The 26,853-nt window shown below is 42.3% G+C and overlaps 1 protein-coding gene across 2 annotated transcripts in view; it reads right to left on the bottom strand.

Moving 5' to 3' along the window:
• Positions 1 to 26,853, bottom strand: part of LOC110159980 (SAM and SH3 domain-containing protein 1-like) — a 151,069-nt gene that overhangs the window by 33,330 nt on the left and 90,886 nt on the right. Inside the window, exons 1-4 of one of the 2 annotated variants that reach the window (XR_008633068.1) lie at positions 13,747 to 13,885; positions 4,426 to 4,554; positions 940 to 990; positions 411 to 460 (exon numbers count right to left, since the gene is read on the bottom strand). Coding sequence is in view for 1 of the 2 variants with exons in the window: in XM_055160067.1 (XP_055016042.1) it covers positions 411 to 460; positions 940 to 990; positions 4,426 to 4,554 (230 nt within the window). In the remaining variant the exon portion in view is untranslated. Of the gene's footprint in view, positions 1 to 410; positions 461 to 939; positions 991 to 4,425; positions 4,555 to 13,746; positions 13,886 to 26,853 lie in introns of those variants that run through there. The other variant, XM_055160067.1, reaches the window with a different exon arrangement.

The raw sequence follows: 26,853 nt of genomic DNA, 5'->3' as shown, positions 1-26,853 counted from the left end.
TTTCCATGACTTTTCCAGGCCTGGAAAATTACATTTTCAATTATGATAACTTTTCCAGGATTTCCATGAGCGTGGGAACCCTGCATCACTAAAGAGTTACTCAAACATGTGTGAATGAGACAGAACACAACTCCAGTTTTTGATGAGAGAACAGTGTTTTAACATGGTTTAAAACTCAAAAGAGATAATTTTGTGTAATTATGGGACCTTGAAAACATACTGCTGCTCTCCTCAAGGCCAAGGTCAGGTTTATGGAGATGCAAGCTCACTCACAGTACAGACACATGTTTCATTTTTTCAGTGCAATTTCCAATTAACAACCAAAATGAAGACAAATGTTTTTATTCTTAGTCTAATCTCATGGCTAAAACATTACATAGTGTGGCTTTACAAAAAAACTAAAAAAGTACCTTCTGTCGAGCTCTGGTGTGGACGTGTTGCTGCTCAAACCCAGAGATTCCTGAAATAAAAAAAGAAACAAATGATTCAATTTTACATTTGATAATTCACCAAAACAAACTGAAAAATGCCTGGTATGTCTCTCTCTGTGTGTGTGTGTGTGTGTGTGTGTGTGTGTGTGAACTGTGTTTTTGTATCAGAGCTGAAGGGCGTTGGAGACACTCGAGTCACAGTCACTGACTTTAAACAGGTTTAAAAGTCCCACATGTGAAATCTGAAGATCTTTCACTCAAACTTTGACGTAGACGTGATGAGGAGTTTGTGAAGTGGCCAGTCATTTTGTAAAAAAAAACAAAAACAAAAGAACTTTCCGCACTTTAGTCTTGTTTAAGCTGTTGTAAAGTGAAATGTGACTTAGAGACAAACAGGTAGTGGTCCTTCACTCAAAGTTAAAGTTAAGTTAAGTACTACAAAAGTACATTTCTATGAGCTCATCTAAATATTCCCCTCACAAAATGACGGTGTGTGTTTGTGTGTTACCTGGATCTGAGAGCGCAGCTGCAGAGAGGTGGACAGAGACTCCACTTTACCCTAAAACAACAAAAAAAAAAAGACAATTACAGTAAGAGAACAGAAACTACAGGTCAGGACTGAAATGAATCCTCAAATACTGAGTGATATTAAAAGTGAAAATGAACAGGTATCAATAAACTGCCATTTCCTCATCACACACAGACCTGGAGTTGTGTTTTGTTTCATTCACATGTTTAACACACATTTGGATAATTTCAGATCTGGAATTGCTGATCTGTATGAACAACAGGCAAAAGGAAGTGTTCATTTGAAAACTACCACTACATGACATCACAAGGTGGAACAGACTATTTTGAGCTTTAGAGATGTAAACAGACTAATAATAAAGTGTACATAAGTAAGTACCTTATTTTCCGCACTATAGGGCGCACTTAAAAGCGTTTAATTTCATCAAAAATGACTGAGCACTTTATAATCCCGAGCGTCTTATATAAGAATTTATTGGAGTGTCTTCGTACGACTTTAGTAAAGTACAAAGCCGCTCCACTTGCAGCATTACGGCTCCCGTAGTCAGGAGCATCAGGAGTAATACAGACTGTGATTCCTTTTAAAATCAAAATGCACCTGTCAAGAGACACGCTCACAACACCCACTTTAAACTCAAGACTGTTCTAAAGTGAAAGTGCGAGCTGCGTGGGAGCAGTGGATGAGAGGAGGAGAACACACATTCACCAAGACAGAGAGACAGCGCCGAGCCACTTACACCACGATCTGCCAACGGATCATGGACGCCCGGGCTAAAGATCAGGATCAACTGTGGTCCGAGCTTTCACCAAGACCAGAATCATCACTGAACTGAACTCCAGGGAACAGTAACCACACTGACTCGGATAATGACGAGAGGGATGTGGACGTGTGGACGCCGGAATCACCCAACTGTTTCAACTATTATGACTTATTGTGAATACATGAACAATTTAGCATCTCAGACAGGATTTTTTTATGCGTTACAACTGAACAAAGTTAAGAGTTATTGTGAATGTGTTAAATAAAATTTGACTGACTTATCTAACTGTTGTGTTTCGTTTAATGCACCTTATAGTCCAGTGAAAAATGTGAAAAAAGTTAAAAAATAAACCATTCAATGACAGTGCGCCTTATAATCCAGTGCGCCCTATAGTGTGGAAAATACGGTAAGTTTTTATTTACAGTATATAGTGCTTTTCACAAACATATGTCATATGTCACAAAGGTGCTTTACAGAGCATTATACAGAGTTACTCAAACATGTGAATGAAACAAAAGACAACTCGGAGGAGAAATGGAACAGAGGTTTAGACTGAGACACTTATGAGAATCTTCAGCATTGTCCATTGTTACAATATGAGGTTTTGTGTAACAACCAAGACTTCACACATTTTCCTCTGTTTATAAAGATGTAAAGTCTGGATCCAGTCTCTACAGTTTAAAGGTGCACTGTGTAACTTTTTTCACCTGCTTGTTTTTATGGAGATATCATTGCTCTGTCTGGAATGTTCCACAGTGTTAACATTAAACAGCTCTACTTTACATCTCGAGGTCTGTCTTTGAGGAGGGAACGACGTAGATTCATGGCTAAAAGCTCACAAGAGTCCGTTTTGTGTATTTTAGGAGCTTTAAATAAACAATTTTGTGTTAAAAAATACACTTAAACTATTTTGCCCAGACTCCTACACAGAAAAGTATCATTAAACTACAGTGAAGTGACAGTAAATCCGGGCAGACGGGAATAGAAGCCGTATTTAAGTGTGCGGTCTGAGGCGGAGGAGGAGGTTATGTCATAGTCTGGAACCAAACACACACTGGACTTTTAGCTTGAGAAAATACATGAATGTTTACACTGCACAACTGTAGAAAAGTCTAGAACACAGACACAGTGATAATTGGAAGATCTGGGTCTGTGTCATATTCTGTCAAGTCACTTAAACACAAACACATCTGACGCTCCAGTCTGAATTTAAAAAACAAATCACATTTGACATTGTTTTCAGAAAGCACACTTATAACACAGTCCTGTAGCACAGAGTGAACACATCCACCCGCACACACCACCCGCGCACACGCCACCCGCGCACACGCCACCCGCCTCACTCATACACCACACCCGCCTCACTCATACACCACCCGCCTCACACATCACACACCACCCGCACACGCCACCCGCCTCACACGCCACCCGCCCCGCGCACACACACCACCCGCCCCCCGCCTCACCACCCCGCCTCACACACCACCCGCGCACACCACCCGCGCACACACCACCCACCTCGTTCGCATATACACCACCCTCGTCACCCGCACATACACACACCCTCGCTCCCGCACATACACCACCCTCCCTCGCCCGCACATACACCACCCTCCTCGCCCGCACATACACCACCCCTCGCCCGCACATACACCACCCTCCTCGCCCGCACATACACCACCCTCCTCGCCCGCACATACACCACCCTCCTCACCCGCAAAACCATCAGTGAGTGATGCCAGTCACTTCGCACACAATCTGTTCAGCCTCTCCTCTACAAGAGCCTCTGTCCCTGCACCATCAAACTCACTAACACTTTACACGTGGCTTTAATGAGCAGTACTAGTGTCAAAGATAAACAAATACAGTTAAAAAAAACAAACTTAAATTTAACACTAACATTTTTCATGAAATGAAGTATAACTAGTGTATCGTTTTTAAGTGAGCAGTGAATCATTGCCTTGAAGAGTTTTATCACATTGTCAGTGCAGTTCTCTGTAGACAAATCAAAAAGTGAATTTGAAAACATTTTGCTGAGAAATCCAAAGTTTTGATTTGTGTTTCAGGGACAGACTCGCCCTCAGAGTGATACACACGCACAGTTCTCAAAATAAACCAACACACTGAAAAAAAGCAGCTACCGGAAAAAAGAGTGTAGAAATGGAACAGAGGTTTAGACTGAGACACTTATGAGAATCTTCAGCATTGTCCATTGTTACAATATGAGGTTTTGTGTAACAACCAAGACTTCACACATTTTCCTCTGTTTATAAAGACGTAAAGTCTGGATCCAGTCTCTACAGTTTAAAGGTGCACTGTGTAACTTTTTTCACCTGCTTGTTTTTATGGAGATATCATTGCTCTGTCTGGAATGTTCCACAGTGTTAACATTAAACAGCTCTACTTTACATCTATTCAATTACAGGTGGTTTTAGAGCTCAAAAATACCTAGAAAAACAGGCATTCTGACTGAGCGGGGATCACCTCTCCACAGATCTGACCTGTAACTTGGTCTGGTTTGGTCTCCATGAAGATAGAAAGATTTAATGCCATACTGCGAAACATTCACGACGAAGCCATAAAATCTCCATGGAGAAAAGCAGAAAGTTACACAATGCACAAAGATGGGATCAGGTTTGAGGACAGAGGTTTGTGTGTGTGCGTGTGTGTTTGTGTGTGTTTGTGTGTGTGTAGACCCTTCTCACCATCTCTGTGTCCTGCAGAACTTTACGTTTGCGCAGCTCCTCCATCCTGTCGCTCACGTCGCTCACACAGGTCCCGTAGTACTGAGAATATTGCTGCGCCAGGGATTGCAGGGAGCCCACAGAGCCATCCTACACACAAGACCACAAGATACACGTCAGGTTTTACTTTACAGACCCATCACACAAGAAAACACAACACGAACTGAATTCTTCATTATACAGCTATCCTAAAGACAACACAAACTGAATTCAGCTGAGCCAGGGACCGACAGGAGCCCACAGAGACATCCTAAAACAACAAAATATATTTTTGATGAATTACAGAGCCATCACACAAGAACACACAACCTAAAGAGAATACAGGATGGACTTGTCATTCCAGAGCCATACCGCAGACAATAATATAAACGAATGCTCCAGTTTGGTTGGTCGAGACGTCACAACAGCAGAACAAGCAGAGAAATCAAACTTTAGTGAAATCCAGTTGAGAGAAAAGCACAAATATCTTCCATGTCCTCAAATGCACAAAGCGCTTCCCTTTGCACCTTTATCACAAATCAAATAGAATAGGCTGAAGTACATCTGTCGCGTCATGTTTGTTTTGTTTGGTGAGGTTTAAATTTAGCTCTGCCCTAAACCAAAATGCTGCAGGTCAGAGGCACTGGTCAGAGCCACTGACGGCCGAGAGCGAGGGTCTGTTCAGATGAGGAACATCTCACTGTGGGGCAAAAATATGACCTACAGTCATTTTGTCTGACTCCTGAGGTCGACCACGTATCTCTCCTCATATCACCCCATCCCCATCCCCTCCTCTCCTCCTCCTCCTCTCCCTTGTCTTCTTTCCCTTCTTCCTCTTTCCCTCTTCAGATAAAGTGTAAACAAAGTGTAGTGATAACCTTTTGTCTTTCCATCACAAACACAGAGTCTTCAGGAGGAAGTGACAGAGACCGAGACCGAGCCTCTGCAGCCGGCTCCTCTCACCTCCACACCTCCACACCTCCTCACCTCCTCACCTCCACACCTCCTCACCTCCACACCTCACCTCCACACCTCCACACCTCCACACTCCTCCTCCACACCTCCACACCTCCTCCTCACCTCCCACACCTCCACACACCTCCTCACCTCCACACCTCCTCACCTCCTCACACACCTCCACACCTCCACACCTCCTCACCTCCTCACCTCCTCACCTCCTCCTCCACACCTCCACACCTCCTCCACACCTCCTCCTCACCTCCACACCTCCTCTCCTCCACACCTCCACACCTCCACACCTCCTCACCTCCACACCTCCTCACCTCCACACCTCCACACCTCCACCTCCACACCTCCACACCTCCACACCTCCACACCTCCCACACCTCCTCCACACCTCCTCACCTCCACACCTCCCACCTCCACACCACCTCCACACCTCCACACCTCCACACCTCACCTCCACACCTCCACACCTCCACACCTCCACACCTCCACACCTCCACACCTCCACACCTCCACACCTCCACACCTCCACACCTCCACACCTCCACACCTCCACACCTCCACACCTCCACACCTCCTCACCTCCACAGACCCAACCACAGGGACTCTGGAGACTTTATTTTAGGTGTCAGATCTAGTCACATTGTAGTTCATGCTCTGAATTGTATATTGACCACATGTAGTACAGATGAAGCTCAGTCACACGGGAAGAGCTCGGAGTAGAGCTGCTGCTCCTCCAGGTGGAGAAGGGCAGCTGAGAGGAGGCCATCTGTTCTGTATGCCTCCTGAACACTTCTGTGGGGAGGGACTGTGTCTCTGGGCTGGTCTGAGAACACCTCGGGGTCTCACCAGAGAAGCTGGAGGAAGTGTCTGGGGTGAGGGGAGTCTGGGCCTCCTGCTCAGACTGCTACCCTCACGACCCGGCCCTGGCTAAGAGGAAGAAAAGGATAGAAGCTATGGATGGACATCCTTCAAACAGTGGTGAATGTGAACAAAAGATTTGTAGTTGGTTTTCTAATGACCAAAGAAAAACTAAAGGGATAAGAATTCAATATATACTATACTATATCCTTTAAGACTAGAGCTGAACAAAACATCACATTTTCATTGACTCATCATCAAAAATTCATATTATTAGTTTTAAATAAGACAAAATAAAATTAAGTCATGACCTATCTATGAGGAAAAACTGTTTTTGTCATATCGCTCAGTCCCACTAATATTAATTCAAATAAATGAATAAATCTGTCTTTAGTGTAATTTAGTGCACAGGTGAGTGACACTATGACAAAAAACACAAAAGAGGTTAGGACTCATTGACCTAAAGGACCCTCTCAGACCTGAACTCTGACCCCAGGAAGTGGAAGATGACGCACTGAACCCATCCAAAGACTGAAGGAGCGGAAAGAAGTGTGAGGAGAGAGAGAGAGAGAGAGAGAGAGAGAGAGAGAGAGAGAGAGAGAGAGAGAGAGAGAGAGAGAGAGAGAGAGAGAGAGAGAGAGAGAGAGAGAGAGAGAGAGAGAGAGAGAGAGAGAGAGAGAGAGAGAGGAGGAGAGGAGGAGAGGAGGAGGGAGGTGGAGTAGTGATGTTTTAGTGACTGTAAATTCACGGGTTGATAAAGAGCTTGTGTTTCCTGTCTTTGTCCAAACTAGGTGATTCTTTAGTCACATGTTTCATTATTTATTTGAGGTGGATTCTGACTCAGACTCTGACTCTTCACCTCTGAGGCACAAATGTGGACGAGGTGACTTCTCAAGAGTCAGCAACTTTCTTGACTGGAAACAGGACACACCAAACTTGACTTGTCAAATTTAAAATCTTAAGTAAATGTATAGATAAGTTGTATTCTTGCAAACTCATACACACCTTAGTAATTCTCCTCTTTGTCTTAATGTCGTTTCCTCCTCAAAAACACACCTGGACTTGTGTTTTGTTTCATTCACATGTTTAACACACAAACCTGCACATTTAGGCTGAGTTCTTCTCTCAAACAAATAACACTCTGTTCCACCTTGTGATGTCATGTGGTAATACAGGAAGTGCTCCACTGTGTTTTTAAACTCCACACACCTTCACGAGAATCATTTGGATGATTTCAGACTTGAAATTTTCAATACTGAATTAAAAGTAAAAGGAGCTGTTAAAAACTACCGCTTCATGACATCACAAGGTGGAGCAGAGCATTTTGAGCTTTGGAGATGTTGACAGACTAATGATAAAGAGTTACTCAAACATGAATGAAACAAAACACAACTCCAGGTCTGATTTTGAGGAGGAAATGACATTATATCATGACTTAAAGCTTACAAGCAGGATGCACTGATACTGATATTGGTATTGAATATCAGTATCAGTGGATCAAGTATCAATTCCATACTATCAGTTCAGTGGATACCCTGGCTGGGCCTTTAGTTGGATGTAATAAGTTGATTTACAGGCTGATTTTGGCCCAGAACGTCTCATAATGTTTGAACTTTTATTCATTTGAAGCTGTTCTGTGGTGATGTGAAGGATGAAGAACAGTTTCATAACACAACTGGATCTCATGTGTAATGAGTTATTTGTATTTTAAGGAAATAATTGCTATTTTTCGTTCCTTCACTGGTATCGGTTAATATTAGGTATCGACAAAAGCTAAAGTATCCAAAAGGAACAAACTGGATGGATGCATCTTTGCTCACAAGAGTCAATTTTGTGTAATATAAGACCTAAATCTCACATTTAGTGTGACATCTCAACCCCTTTATTCATCTCCAAAGACATGGCAGTTGCCATAAGATGAATATGACAGACAAGCACTCATCAAATCCTAGAGCATGAATGCACCCAGCACCCATAAGAGCACAGCACGAGCACCCAGCCAGTCCATACAGCTCCACACTTCATTGTCCCTCCATGTGGCTATGCTAATCCTCCCCTCTCTCTCTCTATGGCCCCTTGTCTGGTCCCAGCTCGGCTCCTGCTCCTCTATCCCTCACACAGACTCTTCATTCAGTCCATCGCGTGTCCAGGGCCACACAAGTCTGCAGAGTTTCACAGAATAACACAGCAAATCCAAGCGTGCTCTGGTATCTCCGGCCTGACCTCCACACACTCACAGGCCCGGCATTGTGAGGCCATATGACAAAGAGCATGTGCTGCGACTGCACTGGGCACGCTCAATATACAGACTGGATGTAAACAGGACAGGAGAGTATAGAGAGTCACACAGAGACAGTATTGAGCTGAGAGGAGCCACTGATTCACAATATGAAAAGTCCATCTGGTAACATGGAGAACGAGCAGTAACACTTGTACACTGTGTTTGGTAAATCACATCTGTGCAGATTGAATGAGTTCTGTACTCAATAAAACACGTTTTTACTGATTTATTGTCAAATGCTGAAAATATAAAATCAGAAACACAAATGCATTTATCCCTCAGTCATTCAGTATTTAACTATAACATAAATAAACATAAGAATACTGCAATACTGGACCGCACATCTCTCCAACGTACCTGATGGCAGATCAGAAAGCTCTGTGAGGCACCTGACAGCCAATCAGAAAGCTCTGTGAGGCACCTGACAGCCAATCAGAAAGCTCTGTGAGGCACCTGACAGCCAATCAGAAAGCTCTATGAGGCACCTGACAGCCAATCAGAAAGCTCTGTGAGGCACCTGACAGCCAATCAGAAAGCTCTATGAGGCACCTGACAGCCAATCAGAAAGCTTGCAGCTCTTACAGTGCATCAAAATGTTTGGCCAAAAAGTTACTACTACTACTTTCTGTCAAAGACACAGGCTGTGATTGGTTGATCCACAGAGACTTTATGTACAACAGATTAAAACCAGTTTGGCACAGAAGTCTGCAGTGACTGTCCTGTCGTGGGGCGGTCCTGTCAGGGGCACCTGGCATGCAGAGGACCCACACTGCACATTTGCACATTTTTTACTGTATAACTCTAAATTATTGCTCATCTATAAAATAAACAATGTGTTTTTGTTTCTTCCTGTATCAGTCTCTACTTTTATAGTGACTCTTGAGCCGTGAGTCGTAACACTGCACATGAGCCAGTTCATTTCCAGCCTGATGATCCCTGCAGAGGCTCGTATGGTCCAGGTCTGTGTCAGGACATTAGCTCTGGATGCATAGACTGTATATACAAATGAACATAGTCAATGTGTTAGCTGGCGTTTTCCAAGTAGGAAATTCTGGTGCGGCTCTTCTGGCTCCTTCAGACTCTGGCTCCCATTGAGTCCAGTCAAGTGGTAACGGAGGGAAACAGGGGCAGATTTTTGACATTCAAATGTCTCTTATTCAGAAACTAGAGGGACTATTGAAATAAGTAAAGTATCAGAATGTAGGAAAGAGTTACACTCCAACAGGGTCAAGTTAAACCTGTGATATTCTTTCAAGTTGTTGACAAAAAATTTAAAAACTCATGTTGGTAACGGAGGGAATGAAATATGCAGCACTTTTTGGTCAATAAATCCAAACAGTGATAACTCTTGGTTCTCACTTCCATATCCTTAACAAACTGGTTTGAATATTTGCGTCATATAGTTTTCTACCATATGGTACAAGATTAGGTTGAAAAACCTCTTACTTTTTGAGTAATGACATTTTTAATTAAGAAAAGTCATGGTAACGGAGGGAAAAGTAACGGAGGGAAAATTGTTCAAGCAAGTAGAAGGTGCAGGATTTTACATCATTTGTCGCTTTTTTCTTCTGAATACTTTAATATTACTTCAAAATGAAAGGAAACTATTTCTATAAAATATGTCAGTCCTTCCAAGCTAATTTTTATCATTTTAAAAATAAAAATTATTTAAAAAAAATAATGTCCCTTCATCAACAGTTCAAAGATGGAATAACACAAGATATGATGAAATACATCCATTTATTGACATGATTTGCAGGTCTTTGAAATTTGGGAAATAATTTTTGTTCCATGTTTCATACATGGTCTGTTTAAAACGTATGGAACTTTAGAACCAAAAATGATACAGAAAAAAGGTCAACAGTTTCATAAACTAGAGTACATATGTATCTGTTCAATACATTTTTATATCAGATGCATTAACTTGAATTTTTGGCCTTGCTGTTTACTTCTGCTTGACTGAGCCCAACTGGAATACTGTCGTCCCTCTCTCTGTACCTGCTGCTCTGAGCCTTGTCATTTTGGTCTTAAAATGTTCAAATTAATCAGCTCTACATGATCCTTTTATTTTTTTTCACAGTTTTGTCCGTCAAAACAAAAAATAAAAAATTCATAATATAGAGCAGACATGTCAAACTCAGGCCCGGGGGCCAAATTTGGCCCGCGATATAATTATATTTGGTCCGCGAGATCAGATCAAATATAGAGCCTGCCCGCCAGCTACAGATAGACTATAGAGACATTATATATTTAAAATTTTGTTATCATTTTATATTCTGCTTGTTCTGGATTCAATGTTTAAGCTAAATTATTACTAAACATTTATTTTAATAACAAAGGTTTAATATTACAGATCTCGGAAGAAGAGAAAACACGCAGATGTTGTTGAAAATTTTAAATAAATATTTAGTTTGGCCCATGACTTAATCCCAGTTTTTAATTTTGGCCTCTGTGAATTTGATTTTGACACCCCTGATATAGAGTCTGGCTCCAAATTCTCTCCTGTAACCGTGAGCACCGTGAGCACCGTGAGCACCGTGAGCACCGTGAGCACCGTGAGCACCGTGAGCACCGTGAGCACCGTGAGCTTCATTTGAGTGGTGCTGAACTCTGTGGGTGACGTCACACTCATTTAATCCACTTCTTTATAAAGTCTGTGGGTTTACTGCTGCACTATAAACCAGCCATTCACACAGGCTGCAGTGTCTTGCCCAAGAACACAACAGCATGAAGTGGCAAGAGCAGGAATCCAACCACCAACCTCCCAGTTCTAGGACAGTCACTCACACTTACTGATTTTAGTGGAATTATTAGTGCCATGCAGGTTTGTCTTCCCTAAAACCAACAGCAAAGGATCATGGTCTATGTAGTTTCCTCTACATCAAACAGAGACTTTCTCCTCCCACTCAAGTGTCAGTCCAACTCTGAGTTCAGCCACAGTCATTATTACTTCAAAGCTGCAGCAGAACTTCAGATCTTAACACCAGGGACCACCACAGAGTGTTTACCTGTCTCGCAACTCTGTGTGTGGCAGACAGGAGCAGACAGGTGCAGACAGGAGCAGACAGGAGCTGATGGGGGAGAGCCAGAGGATCAGAGGGACAGAGGAGCAGAACCAGAGGAGCAGAGAAACAGAGGAGCAGAACCAGAGGAGCAGAGAAACAGAGGAGCAGAACCACAGGAGCAGAGGAGAAGAACCAGAGGAGCAGAACCAGAGGAGCAGAGGAGAAGAACCAGAGGAGCAGAGGAACAGAGGAGCAGAGGAGAAGAACCAGAGGAGCAGAGAAACAGAGGAGCAGAAACAGAGGAGCAGAACCAGAGGAGCAGAGAAACAGAGGAGCAAAACCAGAGGAGCAGAGGAACAGAGGAGCAGAGGAGAAGAACCAGAGGAGCAGAACCAGAGGAGCAGAGGAGAAGAACCAGAGGAGCAGAAACAGAGGAGCAGAGGAACAGAGGGGAAGAACCAGAGGAAAAGAGGAGAAGAACCAGAGGAACAGAGGAGCAGAGCCAGAGGAGCAGAGCCAGAGGAGCAGAACCAGAGGAGCAGAACCAGAGGAGCAGAACCAGAGGAACAGACACGAGCAGAGATGTAGGAGCTTAGAGGAGAAGAGCTGACAGGAGCTGACGGGAGCAGAGTCGGAGGAGCTGACGGGAGCAGAGTCGGAGGAGCTGACGGGAGCAGAGTTGGAGGAGCTGACAGGAGCTGACGGGAGCAGAGTTGGAGGAGCTGACAGGAGCTGACGGGAGCAGAGTTGGAGGAGCTGACGGGAGCAGAGTCGGAGGAGGCAGACATGGTGTCACATTTCTCACTGTTTCAGACAAAGCCTCGGAGCCTCGGGGCTAAAACTCTAAACACTGTTTTTACTGTTTCTCCTTCACCAGCGCAGCTCGTCACTGGTCACACGCTCCTGACACTGCACTCACTTACAAACACACAAACACACACAACACACACACAACACACACACGCAAACACACAACACACACACACAAAGCTTCCACACTGCACACAATACAGTTTACTTACAAATATAATGGTTGCAACATGTTAAATGTTCACATATTTCAATTATAGATCTACTTTCCATCAAATGCTTTTCTTCATGGAGATGTTATTGCTTTGTCTGGAATGTTTCACATTGTGGCATTAAACCTTTCTATCTTCATGGAGACCCAACCAGACCAAGTTACAGGTCAGATCTGTGGAGAGGCGACCCCGCTCACGGTCACAATGTCTGTTTTTCTTGATATTTTGAGCTGTAAAACCACCTGTAATTGAATAAATGTAAAGTAGATCTGTTTAAAGTCACACTGTGGAACATTCCAGGCAGAGCAATGACATACTGTATCTATAAAAAAAACAAAAAGTTACACAGCGCAACTTTAAAGACAAGTTTGTATGACGTAAATGCCAACAAAAATATCACCAAATTTGTAATGGTCAGAATAATAGTCAGAAAACATTGACAATTAACAGAATTCACAAATTAGGATTTAGCTTTTGTGTTATGGTGAAAAATAAAACAGTGAATAGTGATATTAGTACACTATGAATACAGTGAAGAATAGTATTGTATATTTTTTTTGTAATGGGCTAAAATTCGTAAAATGGAAACCAAAATACACTGCAAATCTCAGAAGATTTTGGATGCAGATTTAACAAAAACACTATAATACAAGAGACATTTTTTACAGATTGTCAATTTCTTGTCTCCTTTTATTTCTAACTACCCATTATTCTTTTTATCTGGTGGTTTTCTCATCCTGTAAACTAACATTTGGTTTGAATGAACAATCGCACATGTCTTTACACGAGTGAACGAGCTGCCAAGTGGTGCCTTTGTTTTGCTAATTTCGTATTGTGTAAAGTGTATTCTGTTAGCATGTCAATAGCAACAACTGCACTTTCAGGCTAATCATCAATGTGGATTAGGCTACATGACAGACAAACTTTAATTAAACTGTGATTTGAGATGATAAAACCATCACCATCTCCAAAAACAGCGGTTATCCACAAGTCAAAACGCAGCGTAACGCAAGACTTTTCAACAATTCCACCTTTAACAACATGAATTTTAAAAAGCAAAAACGCGAATTAGGTTTAAAATATATGTGCTTTAAGAATAATGAGTACAATTATGATAGCAAACACAAGAAAATAGACAAAACACGTGCTCTAATGCGTAAAAACTCACCAGGGTTACGCGCAGTCGGTGCCAGTAGCAGCGGTAGCCTCCAGGAGCTTACCAAAGTTCTATGAATGAAGTCTGGAAAGTTTGGCTAAAGTTTCGTACGTGAAGAGAGAAGACAATACATCCAGAGGAGAGGAGGAGAGGAGAGAGAGAGAGAGGAGGAGAGGAGGAGAGGGGGAGGGCCGTGGAGCTCGTAAATGACACCGAGATTGGTGCGCTGTAGCCGGGGGAGGGTTTGGGTGGGGCCGGCGCGCAGACCACAGACCCGGCGCTGCTGCTGCTGCTGAGTCACATGGCAGGGATTTAATAAAACAACAACAGCACGCTCCATGGAGGGTGAAAGAGGAAACAAAAGGAGGAAAAGAGGAGAGGAGACGGAAAGAGAAAGAAAAGAGTGGAAAAGGAGAGAGAAAGAGAGGAGAGAACCTTGTGCCATTTAGACATTTATAGCCTATATTCAATGTCCATATCATAAAGAGTCACTTACTCAGGCACATTTTGCCATCTGAGGCTTTTTAAAAAAATATATATATATATATATTGTAAGTTTTATGACCAGGTCTGAAAATCAAAATATTAAATGAATAAAATTAAACATTTGTAAAATAAATAATTAGTAAGAATAAAAAAATAAGGTGATGATCTTTGTTTTCTGTAAACAATAAATGAATAATCTAAACGAAACAGAATGAACAAGATGCCAAACATATTAAGCAAAAATCATAATATTTAGTGGAGTAAAGTGTAGTGGAAATTGTAAACTGCAAAAATAGGACTAAATATGGACTTAAGCAGGTCTAAACGTTTAAACCACCTTAAAACTGATCAGCATGAAATCAAGTTTTATAGCCTCCTAGGACCTGGCGTCCACAGAAGTGCACTTATATGTCCAACACATTTTGGGTTGTTCAGGCACTTCATAGTTTCTGCAAATTATTATTCATCTGTGACTTTATTGTGTTTCATCAAAACATAAAATGAATGTTTTATACATCATATGTGGAGATATAAATATATAAATAAATAATAAAAATATAATTCTGTGTTTTTGCACTCATCAGGTCTTAATCAGCCCAAATAAACAAAGAGAAATCATTAAAGCCATGCAAGAGTTGAGGTCCTAAGATACTGCCAGAAACACTTAACATTTCAATTCAATGATTTTAAATGGTTCTGAGCTCAGACTTGGCCTGAAATACACAGTTAAAGTGGAGCAGGATCATTCCAGATAGAAACATATAGTGTTTTAAGAGCTCATAGAGTCACAGTGTGTTGGCTCAGAGCGCCCTCTAGTCGTCCAAAGTGTCATTACAGCTAAATTATTGAGACAAAAGAAACCCAGAGACCTCCATGCCCTTAATGCCCCCAAGGTCTGCAGAGTCTGACCAACAGACTGCACCACAAGTCTGTATCCTCATCTCCTTATCTCCTCACTTCCTCGCTCCCTTGCCTCTTGACTCCTTGTTTCCTCGTCGTAAACCCTACCCCCTGGCGATGAAGCAGAGGTAGGTCAAAGTTCAGACCGGCTCTACGTTCTCAGTGATTCACAGATGAGGAATCAAGGAAGCAAGGGTCAAGGAGGCGAGGAGACATAATTGGGCCGCGGCCGTTGTTTACGCTGGTTTAAAGTGATCAGCTCCGGGTCAGTGCGTCTGAGGAGGGGTCACTGGTCCTTTAGGCGCTGTGTCACTCTGAGTTAGGAGCAGAGCTGCTCATTTCCCCCAAAAATACAATTGTTTTTACACTTAAAGATGCACTATGTAACTTTTCTGGAGGAGGATCCAAATGCTTTTCCTCATAGAGATGTTACTGCAGTAATTGGAATGTTTCACAATATGATATTAAACCTTTCTGTCTTCATGAAGACCAAAGGAGACAAAGTTACAGGTCAGATCTGTGAAGCGGCGACCCCGCTCAGTCAATGTCTGTTTTTTGATGTATTTTTGAGCTATTAAACCACCTGTAATTGGATAAATGTAAAGTAGAACTGTTTAATGTCACAATGTGGAACATTCCAGGCAGAGCAATGACATCTCCATAGAAACAAGCAGGTGATGGACCCCAAACAAACCCTAACCAAAAAGTTACACAGTGCAGCTTTGAGGTTGCTGTAAAGTTATTTAAATACGGTGTGTTTTCTCAAAATGCATAAATATATATCAATACAGGACGTGTTTGTTTGTTTTATTACAAACATGTAAGGTTGTACTACTTTTTTATATTGTTTAAAGTGAAGAAATTTAGATGTGAATCCATTTTTAATGTTTGTAGTGATGCAAATGTAACAGAAACACTGAACCGTCTGAGGACAGTTGTCATAGATTTTTTGTCATGTTTCACAGTCTAACAAAATCACTAAATATTCTGATTGAGAGAAGGAAAGAGTTTGTCATGAGAGGACTGCAGGGTCTTAATTATCCAAACCCACAGGCCTGTCAATCACTTCATACGGCTGAGGAAGGGCATCTGACATAAAACAAATCATTTAATGAATACAAATAAATGAGGTGATAGAATCAAATACACAACAAAAACCAGAGAGTTAAAGTTTCAGAGTTGTTTTTAACACAAAGTGTTATTTTAACTCTTTGAAAGTGAAATGTGTGTTGGAGTTGGGGTTATTTGCCAGAGTTGATATGGTTGAAGTGTTATTGTTCATTCAACTTCCCTTAGTGTTAATTTGGCTCCTCCCACCACCACTTCAAACTCCAGTGAGAGTAGACCAGTTTGAACCAGTTTTGTACAGAATTTCATCTTAAATTAACTCAAATAAAGTGTAAAATAAAACACCTCTGTGTGTTGTGTAGCTAAATCGGGATAACTCTACAAAGTGTTACCTGTTTACTCTCAAAACATTAATATAACTCTGGATCTCGGACTTAAACAGAAACTTTGGTCGAGTTTTCCTTAATGAACATTTCCAAAAATGTAAAATTAACTCTAGAACAGATTGGATTCATATAAACCCTGAGAAAATGTTCAAATTGGTTCTGTGAGAGTCAATTTGAAAACTCCATGTTTTGCTGTGTAGAAATGGAGCGTCTCAATGATAAGTGACCAACAGCTCAGTCTCCTGATTTCAATGATCCAATAAAAAAGTAATAAAAGTAATAATACTAATAAAAATCTGAAATCAAAAAATAACTTTGACCTTGACATTCATTATGTTTTTATCCAGGCCAAATAAACAAATCCACTTATATTTGACTCAAAACTGAAAATTTGAGACGTGCACAAAATAAGCAGCAGGTGGCAGCAGAGATCAGCTCTCACTCTGCTCTGTCCTGAACTGGACAAGTACAAAACCAAACAAGAGCTTCAGATTCAACCTAAATATATCAAGAAATACAGAAACATAATTGATATTTAAAACTGCACTGTGTAACTTTCTGGTAGATGGTCCGTCACCTGCTTGTTTCTATGGAGATGTCATTGCTCTGCTGAAATGCTCCACAGTGTGACATTAAACAGCTCTACTTTACATTTATTCAAATACAGGTAGTTTTCACAGCTCAGAAATACAGAGAAAAACAGACATTGTGACTGTGAGCAGGGTCGCCTCTCCACAGATTTGACCTGTAACTTGGTCTGGTTTGGTCTCCATGGAGATAGAAAGGTTTAATGCCATACTGTGGTCTTTCCTGGGTCTTGGATCATGGGTCCAGGGAAGATCCAGGACACGCTGGAGGGACTATGTCTCTGGACTGGCCTGGGAACGCCTTGGGGTCCCCCTGGAGGAGCTGGAGGAAGTGTCTGGGGTGAGGGAAGTCTGGGAGTCACTGCTGAGACTGCTGCCCCCACGACCCGGCCCGGATAAGAGGAAGAAAATGGATGGATGGATCATACTGTGAAACATTCCAGACAAAGCAAGAACATCTCCATGGAGAAGAACATTCGATGGAGCCTCCACCAGTAAAGTTACACAATGCACCTTTAGAGCTGAACTATGTAGAAGCTTCAGCAGCTGCTCGTCTCCATGGAGATGTTAAGATAATCCTTTATTTGTCACTAAGGGGGAAATACAGTGTTGTGTTTTGCCTGGAATATTCCACAGTGTTACAGCTTTAAACCTATTTATCCCCATGGAGACAAGCAGGTGATGCCACTGGGCCAAGTTACAGGTCAGATCTGTGGAGAGGTGACCCCACTTACAGCCTTTCAGAATCAGAATCAGAATTTGTCATTTCAATATAAAAAAATACACAGAAACGAAATACTGCACTCAGGTCCAGGTCAACAGCAGCAGAGAAAATAATAAGAATAAATAGTTAAAATATTGTAGGTCAAATAAAGTCTTAAAAAAAAAAAAAGGAGGTGTTTGAGCAATAAAACATTTGCAATTGAATTAAAGCAAGATCATTTATGAAAGGTCCTGGATTTTAGAAAGTTTCCTCCTCAAAAACAGACCTGGACTTGTGTTTCTTTCATTCACACATGTTTGAATAACTCTGTATTATTAGTCTGTCTACATCTGCAAATCTCTAAATGCTCTGCTCCACCTCGTGATGTCATGAAGTGGTAGTTTTGAACAGTTTTGAACAGTTTTGAACAGCTCTTTTTACCTTTAGTTCAGTAGAGATCAGCAGTTCCAGGACTGAAATGATCCAAATGATTCTAGTGAAGGTGTGTGCAGTTTAAAAACACAGTGGAGCACTTCCTGAGAGAAGAACTCAGCCTAAATGTGCAGGTTTGTGTGTTAAACATGTGAATAAAAAAAAAAAAAAAAAATCACAAGTCCAGGTCTGTGTGTGAAGAGGAAACAACATGAGAAGAGATCAGAGAACAGCGTCATGTGGACAGATCTCTGGAAAAGTTACATAGCGCGGCTTTAATCTATAGAAATAAAGAAATCCTCAGATGTGTGTTGTGAGGCTTAGACATGATGGTGTATATTTCCTGGCTGGTCACATCTGTTGTTGACTTAAAGACGTAGAGGTACAGATCTGAAGAGTGTGTGGAGGTTTCTCGGAGTGGGGCCCGGCTCGGCGTGTGTGTGTGTGACCTGCTTTAGTGCATTAAACATGGGATTAAAAGTGCGGTGCCCCCTCCCTCCATAATCTGAGCCGTGCAAACAGACTGTGAGCAGGAGGTATAGAACGCAGGATTATAAAGACTCCACACGACCGCCGCACAGAGACGACAGAGGCCTGCGGGCTCCAAAACAAACACACGCAGCCCGGATCTTTAGGTCTGATCTGAAAGTGAGCGTGAAAGTGGAGACAATCTTTCTCTCTTTTTCTTTTCTTCTCTGTCCAATTCTTGTTTTCTCCCTCTCTTTTCCTCTTCTGACCATCCTCCTCTTTCTCCCTCGCTCCATTCCTCATGTATTTCTGTGTTCTTCCTTTTCTTTTCTGTTCCATTGTGTTTGGGAGTGTGCGTCTGACACAGGTGTAGCAGCAGGGGGCAGTGTTCAGGAGGGTGGGGCAGGTGTTTAAAGCACAGGTGTTTGTGTGGGCTCAGGTCTGTCAGGAGCAGGACGAGGGGACAGCTCCTGAACTTCCTGACAGGCTAAGATGGTGGTGTACATGAGCAGGAGGAGGAGGCTGAAGGAGGAGGAGGAGGCTGAGGAGGAGGAGGAGGAGGAGGAGGAGGAGGCTGCAGGAGGAGGAGGAGGAGGAGGAGGAGGAGGCTGCAGGAGGAGGAGGAGGAGGAGGAGGAGGAGGAGGAGGAGGCTGAGGAGGAGGAGGAGGAGGAGGAGGAGGCTAGGAGGAGCTGAGGAGGAGGAGGAGGAGGAGGAGGCTGAGGAGGAGGAGGGAGGAGGAGGAGGAGGCTGGAGGCTAGGAGGAGGCTGAGGAGGAGGAGGAGGCTGAGGAGGAGGAGGAGGCTGCAGGAGGAGGAGGAGGCTGCAGGAGGAGGAGGAGGAGGAGGAGGTTGTTGCACACTCAGAGTTGGGTCAGTGGGAGGTTCTGTTTGTCAGGATGGTGCAGGTTAGACTCAGGCTGGAGTTCAGCCTTTACTCCATGAACGGTGATGATGAGGAGAGTTTTGGGGGTGTTGGTCTTTGTAAAGGAGGAGCAACTCTGTTTTTGGACCCCTGTTTTTGTATACAATATAAATAGTATAAACCAGACATGTCAAACTCATTTTGGTCCGGGGGCCATATCCAACCTACTTTGATCCCAAAGGGTCCGGATCAGAAAACTCATGTCATATAAACTCCAAAAATTACAATAAGTTCAAATATTTGTGCAGAGAAACACAAATCTATTACAGAAATCTTTTTTAATTGATGAACTCTTTCATTTACTAAATATGATAATATTATGAACAACCTGAAACTTTAAGAAAAATACAATTTCAACACAAAGTTTTAACATGAACTTTGCTGATGAGGGTGTCACGGTCAACAGTCAAAACGATCGTCCTTTAAGAGCGTTTGGAAAGAGACAAGTCTTCATTTGTGCTGCTCTGGTGGGAGGGGCCACGTACAGAGACACGCTGCTGTGATAAACACCACAAACAATGAACAAGATTTTAATAGAAAATATCATAAAAATATTTTTGTAGAAAATCAGCCGAGGGCCAGATTAAAGGTCTTGGAGGGCCGGATCTGGCCCCCGGACCTCATGTCTGGTGTAAATAGTGTAAACAGTGTATGTGTGTGTATTATGTGTGTGTAATATCTTTTTTATGTGAATAACACATGGAGGTGTGGACAGGATTCAGTGCAAATGTTTTTGATGGACTCAATAAAGGTCTCCTTTTCTTTTCATCAATCCTCCTCCTCTCTTTCTTTCTTTCTTTCTTTCTTTCTTTTCTTTCTTTCTTTCTTTCTTTCTTTCTTTCTTTCTTTCTTTCTTTCTTTCTTTCTTTCTTTCTTTCTTTCTTTCTCTCTCTCTGTCTGTCTCTCTTTCCTGCTCCTTCTTTCTTTCTTCTCTTATCTTTCCTTTCTTTTGTTCTTTCTCCATCTGTCTCTCTCTCTCATTTCTTTCCCTTAACCTCGTCTTTCTCTCTCTCTTTCCTCCTTCCTTCTGCACTTCTCTTCCATCCACACCTTCTTCCTCTTCTCTTCCTTTCTTTTTCTCTGTCTTTTTTCTGGTGTAAAGCCACAGTTGCCCTGGGGCAGAGCCACAGATGGAAACCTGCCAATCTGCCCCATCTGCCCCATCTGCCCCTCCAACCACCACCCGCCACCCACCTCTCTCTCTCTTTCTCTCTCTCTCACTCTGTCTCTGTTTCTCTCTCTCTTCGTCTCTGTCTTTCACCATCTCTTTCTTTCTCTCTCTCTCTCCTCATCTCTCTTCTTTCTGTTTCTATGTGTCCCTTTCCCTCTCTTTATTTCTCTCCTCCCCTTTTCATCTGTCTATCCTCCTTTCACTCTCATCTATCTCTCTTTACTCCTCTACCTGTCTCTCTCTCTGCATACTACTTCACTCTCCTCACTCTCTTTCCCTATTCTCTTTGTCCCTCTCTCACTCTCTCAGTCTTTCTTTCTTTCTCTCTCCTCCCCTCTCTCCCTCTCTCTCTTTCTTGTCGTCTGTTCCTTCGTTTTTCTCGTGTCGTCTCTCTTCTCTCGTCTTTGTAAAGTCACGACCTGCTTCACATTTTAATGAGTTGCCAATAAAATTTTAATTTGTTGAAAGTGAAAATGCTCTGAGCCGGTTTAAGCTGCAGTGTCAAGACCGTCACATCGTCATGGAGACCAAACCAGACCACGTTACAGGCCAGATTTGTGGAGAGGCGACCCCGCTCACAGTCAGAATATCTGTTTTTCTAGGTATTTTGTTATAAAACCACCTGTAATTGAATAAATGTAAAGTAGAGCTGTTTAATGTCACACTGTGGAACATTCCAGACAGACCCATGACATAAACAAGCAGGTGACAGACCCAAACCAAAAAGTTACACAGTTTTTCTTAAAATATTCAAATTTTTTCATGTTTTCATGTTTGAGTGCAACATCAACTCTAAAGAGACGTCTCCCACAGCGATCAGCTCCAGTCAAATGAAGCTCACTGAGGCCTGCATTTAGAGGAGGGAATTTGGAGCTGAGTTCCACATTAGGAACAGAGATTTATTAACAGCATTAACAACACTAAAGTTGGAAAACTGGTCAATAAGGCCATGAAGGTGATTGACAGGAAACAGTTTCCTTCTGTGCAGGACATTTAAACCTCTGTGCTCGCTCAGGTCAGACGGATTGTGGGGAGCCCCTCTCACCTGCTGCATGGAGAATATGAAATTCTCCATAAGGCAGGAGGGGGCGCTATCGAGCATGTAACACAGATAAATTCTCATTTGTGCACTGCAAAAAAGCTTAAGATACACTATATAAAACTGAAGATCTAGACACTTAAATCTATCAGAACATGACTCCAAAGTAATGACATGATCTCGCTGCATGGACACATCATTTTACTGGACAAGTTCTCTTAAAATAAACAGCCTCTAGACAAGAATAAACATCTCAAAACAAGAAAGTAGATCATGAATCTGAAAACAAAATGAAGAACCTGATAGAAGTTTGAACATTTTGGACAAAAGAAAGAAATTGGCAGTGTTCCACTTCTGTTGCACTTTTGAACAAATCAATGGTGCAATAACAGTTTGTGCAATAACAGTTTAACTTTATGGTTGTGCGGTGCACAAAAGGACAGTGGACATTAACACTGGACACATGTGTGTTGTGTCTGTTGTGTGACTGTTCTGTATGTGTGAGTGTAACTCTGGGTTTAAGCTGAGCCCAACACAAATTCCCCTTCGGGACAGTAAAGTTGACCTTCTCTTACATGTGACAATATTCTAATGTAAAGTCAATTGAAGTCAGAGTGGATGGAGCCAGAAGTGCGCCTGTGCTCACTTCCTGTTGTGTGTCCCGTGGGTCAGACCATGTTGTGTTGTTGTCCATGTGCACACACAGTGTGATGTGCAGCTGCAGTGTGCACAGCTCCAGACAACAATAACAGATTTGGCAAAAATAGAAGCTTTTTAAAAGCAGGTTTATGTAAGACTCTTCAGACTCTTTGTCTGAGAAAGTTCCTTGAGAAAGTGAAAGACAAAGTGAGTGAGCTTCTGTTCTGTGGGTTTGTAAATGTTTAAAGAGTCAAAGCTCTCAGAAAATGGACAGAACAGAGAGAGGACGAGAATAACTGCTTTTAGCTTTCACTTTGTGCTGCTGTTGTTCGTGACGGAGGAGACAGACTGAGCACTCAGACAGACCAGGAGTCTAACCCACAACCTCCTCACGAGACAAGGACAGGGGCTAACCACTCTGCCACAGCAACTCAAGACCTGAAGCTCACTGTGAGAACACCCGTTTTTCCAGACTTTTCTTTCACTATAAAACACGTGAAATGGAATAAATGCTAAATAAAGTGTGGTCTCCATGGTGACTGACCTCCAGTCACAAAAGTGACGTAGTGAGCTTTAATATTTCATTCTGTCTTCTCTCTTTCAACACCTTTTCCATCCTCACACCTTCACTAGATTTGAAGAGAATAAAAGTCCAAAGACCCTGGAATATGCACGAGACACACTCTCCGTCTAAACCTGCACCCCGAGAGAGAAACGAGCTTAATGCACTTTTCTACTTCAAGACGAGAGAAAGAGACGGAGGACGAGTGTCAGAAAGAAAGGTGTAGAAGAGAAAGAGGGAGAGAAGAGAGGAGAGAGAGGGAGGGAGAGGGCAAGAGACAGAGAGAGAAAAGAGGAGGGTGAGAGAGAGGAGAGAGAGGAAGAGAGCGAGAGAAAGAGATAAATAGACAGAAAGAGAGAGAAGAAAGAGGGGGTTAGAGAGGAGAGATAGAAGAACGAGAGAGATAGACAGAGATAGATACAGAGAAATAGAGAGAGAGAGAGAGAGAGAGAAGAAAGAGGCTGTGAGAGAGAGGGGAGAGAAAGAGAGGAGAGAGCTGGGGAGTGAAAGTGGAAAGAAAGGGGAGAGAGTTACAGAGAGAGAGAGGAGAGGAGCAAGAGAGAAAGAAAGAAAGAAAAAAAAGAGAGAGAGAGGAGTGGGCAGTGAAAAAGAGGAGAGAGATGAATAGAGAGCAAAGAGAGAATGAGAAAAAGAGGTGAAAGAGGGAGAGGAGAGAGAAGGGAGAGAGTAACAGAGAGGAGGTTGAATAAAAGAGAGAGAGAGGGGTGAATAAGAGAGAGAGAGAGAAAGTAGGACTAAAAGATCTGATGACAAAAGTGTGAATAAAAAGAGGATTTGGTGAAAAGAGGAGCTGAGAGGAAGAGGAGGAAGAGAAGGAGCGGTTCACACAGATCCTGGCGTCTGTTACATAAGAGCTGCTTGTTTGGGCTCGGTCGTCGTGGCCTGGGTTCAAACTCGGTGTGGGTTTTGTTTACACGTGCAGTGGGGAGAGTGCCACATTTGAAACAAGTATCATGTTTATTTTGTGAGACAAGTTGGTTTAAAAAATCCAAAGTACAAACTCGTACAAACTGCTCAAACTGTTGCTTCAGTATGAATACAACTTTTAGATTTACATTTCTTTAACTGCAGGTTTTATGAGGGAAGCACCAATATCCATACTGGTATCAAATATTGGTGCTGATCCAGGAAAATGTGCAGTATCGAGTAACTGTTCGATGATCTAGGTTCAGTGGATATCCTGGCTGGACTCTTTAACTCACACAAAGCTGTTCAGCAGATACTCACAGGATACAAAATCAGATCAAGTTTGTAATAAATTCACTGTGTTTTGAGAGAGAGAAAAAAGAAAAGAAAAATTCAAGAGTAGGACACTGGTATTGGTTAATATCGGATATCAGCAGATACTTAAGGATACAGTATCAATATCAGTGTAGCGGTTTATTGACCAACCTTATAGCCGCTCTGGAAGATCAGAGTGGGTCCTGGGGTCGTAGTTTTGTGACAAACATGGAGGTTATTATTATCTAATACACAGAGATCCAGAATACATTTTGTACATTTATTACCAGACACACAGCTCTCCCAGCGCAGTGAAGAAGATGGATAGAACCAGTTGGAAAATAAAGGGTGAGTATAGAGAAAGAGCGGCAGTCAACAAAAATTATGGCTACCCAGCCCTGACCTTCAGTGAAAACTGGGTAACAGGTAAGTGCACACTTTAAAACCCTTCCACAGGCACACATGCACAAGCCCCGCCCCCTCTGCACCAGAGCAACACACCCACCCCCTCAACCACACCGTGCACCAGTCCTGTCTCCTACAGTCAGTATTGGAACAGAAAAATCTGTATCAGTGCATCATACATTTTTATGGCTCTTCTGAAATGAGTTGAGGGTCAAATGTACCAAAGCCAAAAGATCCAGATCATGTGGATAAATCTGCAGCAGCACAAGAGCTCCTCAAACTACAGCCACGCACTCCCACAAGAACCGACGCAAAACACTGCACCACAGGACACATTCTGAAAAGTCACTGCAGGTGCGGGTGGGAGCAGGACTACACAAGGCGGGAGCGGGCGGGTGGGATGATAAACTGCAGTCCTGCAAACTAAATATGAGTGTAAAGTCAAATACAAATGATGAATGTAAGAATATCAGGCATCATTTGTGCACACACACACACACCACGCAGACTGTCGCTCATCCTCTACACCACGCGGACCGTCCCTTGTCCTGTATGTCACGAGGGCTGTGCCACTAAACTAGAACTAAACCAGAACTAAACCAGGTCTAAAACAGGTCTAAAACAGGACAAAAACAAGTCTAAAACAGGTCTAAAACAAGTCTAAAACAGGACTAAAACACGTCTAAAACACGTCTAAAACAGAACTAAACCTGGACTAAAACAGGTCTAAAACAGGTCTAAAACACGTCTAAAACAGAACTAAACCTGGACTAAAACAGGTCTAAAACAGGACTAAACCTGCTCTAAAACAGGACTAAACCTGGTCTAAAACAGGTCTAAAACAGGACTAAACCTGCTCTAAAACAGGACTAAACCTGGTCTAAAACAGGTCTAAAACAGGTCTAAACCTGCTCTAAAACAGGACTAAACCTGGTCTAAAACAGGTCTAAAACAGGTCTAAAACAGAACTAAAACAGGACTAAACCTGGTCTAAAACAGGTCTAAAACAGGTCTAAAACAGGTCTAAAACAGGACTAAACCTGGTCTAAAACAGGACTAAAACAGGTCTAAAACAGGACTAAAACAGGACTAAACCTGGTCTAAAACAGGTCTAAAACAGGACTAAACCTGGTCTAAAACAGGACTAAAACAGGTCTAAAACAGGTCTAAAACAGGACTAAAACAGGACTAAACATGGTCTAAAACAGGACTAAAACAGGTCTAAAACAGGACTAAAACAGGTCTAAAAACAGGTCTAAAACAGGACTAAAACAGGACTAAACCAGGTCTAAAACAGGTCTAAAACAGGTCTAAAACAGGTCTAAAACAGGACTAAAACAGGACTAAACCAGGTCTAAAACAGGACTAAAACAGGTCTAAAACAGGACTAAAACAGGTCTAAAACAGGTCTAAAACAGGACTAAAACAGGACTAAACCAGGTCTAAACAGGACTAAAACAGGTCTAAAACAGGACTAAAACAGGTCTAAAACAGGACTAAAACAGGACTAAAACAGGTCTAAAACAGGACTAAAACAGGTCTAAAACAGGTCTAAAACAGGACTAAAACAGGACTAAACCTGGTCTAAAACAGGACTAAAACAGGTCTAAAACAGGACTAAAACAGGTCTAAAACAGGTCTAAAACAGGACTAAAACAGGACTAAACCTGGTCAAAAACAGGATTTAGCGAGGACTTAACCATGCCACCCCATGCACCACCCACCATGCCTTCTCCCATACGCAAAGCAAGAGAGAGAGAGATAGAGATAGAGAGATAGAGAGAGAGATAGAGAGATAGAGATAGAGAGAGATAGAGATAGAGATAGAGAGATAGAGATAGATAGAGAGATAGAGATAGAGATAGAGATAGAGAGATAGAGAGATAGATAGAGAGATAGAGAGATAGAGATAGAGATAGAGATAGAGATAGAGAGAGATAGAGATAGAGAGAGAGATAGAGATAGAGAGAGATAGAGATAGAGATAGAGAGATAGAGATAGAGATAGAGAGAGATAGATAGATAGAGAGAGATAGAGATAGAGATAGAGATAGAGATAGAGAGAGATAGAGAGATAGAGAGATAGAGATAGAGATAGAGAGAGAGATA

Source organism: Boleophthalmus pectinirostris, unplaced genomic scaffold, assembly GCF_026225935.1.
Source record: "Boleophthalmus pectinirostris isolate CB_2022bp ecotype Guang Dong unplaced genomic scaffold, ASM2622593v1 HiC_scaffold_10, whole genome shotgun sequence".
Taxonomy (NCBI): Eukaryota; Metazoa; Chordata; class Actinopteri; order Gobiiformes; family Gobiidae; genus Boleophthalmus; species Boleophthalmus pectinirostris.
The sequence above is the reverse complement of the archived record's forward strand: the minus strand, read 5'-3'. Positions and strand labels throughout refer to the sequence as shown.